At 48.8% G+C, this 685-nt stretch overlaps 1 protein-coding gene across 1 annotated transcript in view; it reads left to right on the top strand.

Annotated features, from left to right (window-relative positions):
- The window catches only part of LOC119590996, a gene marked incomplete at its 5' end in the record, with an annotated part of 2,015 nt that overhangs the window by 279 nt on the left and 1,051 nt on the right, over positions 1-685 (top strand). Inside the window, 1 exon segment of the mRNA XM_037939729.1 lies at positions 134-217. Coding sequence (XP_037795657.1) covers positions 134-217 — 84 coding nt within the window.

Genomic DNA, 685 nt, shown 5'->3' with positions numbered 1-685 from the left:
CCCTCTCCTTCCCTCCATCTGTTTCTCCCTTTAGCGTTCGATCTCCCTCTCAATTCATAGACCATCCGGCACACTATGCGAAAGAATAGACAGCACTTCATTCTGAGAAATTCACGTGTTCTTTTCGCCAAAGGTCTGCATGGCCTGCTAGCGAACACAGGGCAGCTGAGGGGATCTGTCGACACGGAGAGCGTCAGCGGGGAGCACAGTCGTGGGGGTAGGTCGATCTCGTTTTCCCCTTTATTTCTCTCGCTTCATACATCTTGTTTTAAAAATTGTCTTTACACCTTTTTTGGTCTTGCTTCCATTGTCCATCGCACGAGTAAAGCATCCATCTAGATTTAACACCGTGTTCTCTTTCGGTTTGTCCCTGCCTCTCCACCATATCTTCGACACAGACGTCAGCCTGGGGACCTAGCGCGAGGCATTGGCTTCCTCTACTTCTGTTCTTGCAAATTCGCTAACCTGAGGTTACAGACAGTCCATAAGATGTCTTAACACCGAGAATTCCTTCGGTTTGTGAATTTCTGCACTTCTCCTCGAGCAGCGTACACCTGGACGCCACGGCACACACATTGTCCTCGCAGCATCCACCGGCTTAGACAACACTTTCAAGACTAACAACATGAGATGATCACCAGGACAATTCCATTCACAGACACAGGATTACACAAACCAGCCAACA

Source organism: Penaeus monodon, chromosome 28 (genome assembly GCF_015228065.2).
Source record: "Penaeus monodon isolate SGIC_2016 chromosome 28, NSTDA_Pmon_1, whole genome shotgun sequence".
NCBI lineage: Eukaryota > Metazoa > Arthropoda > Malacostraca > Decapoda > Penaeidae > Penaeus > Penaeus monodon.
The sequence above is the reverse complement of the archived record's forward strand: the minus strand, read 5'-3'. Positions and strand labels throughout refer to the sequence as shown.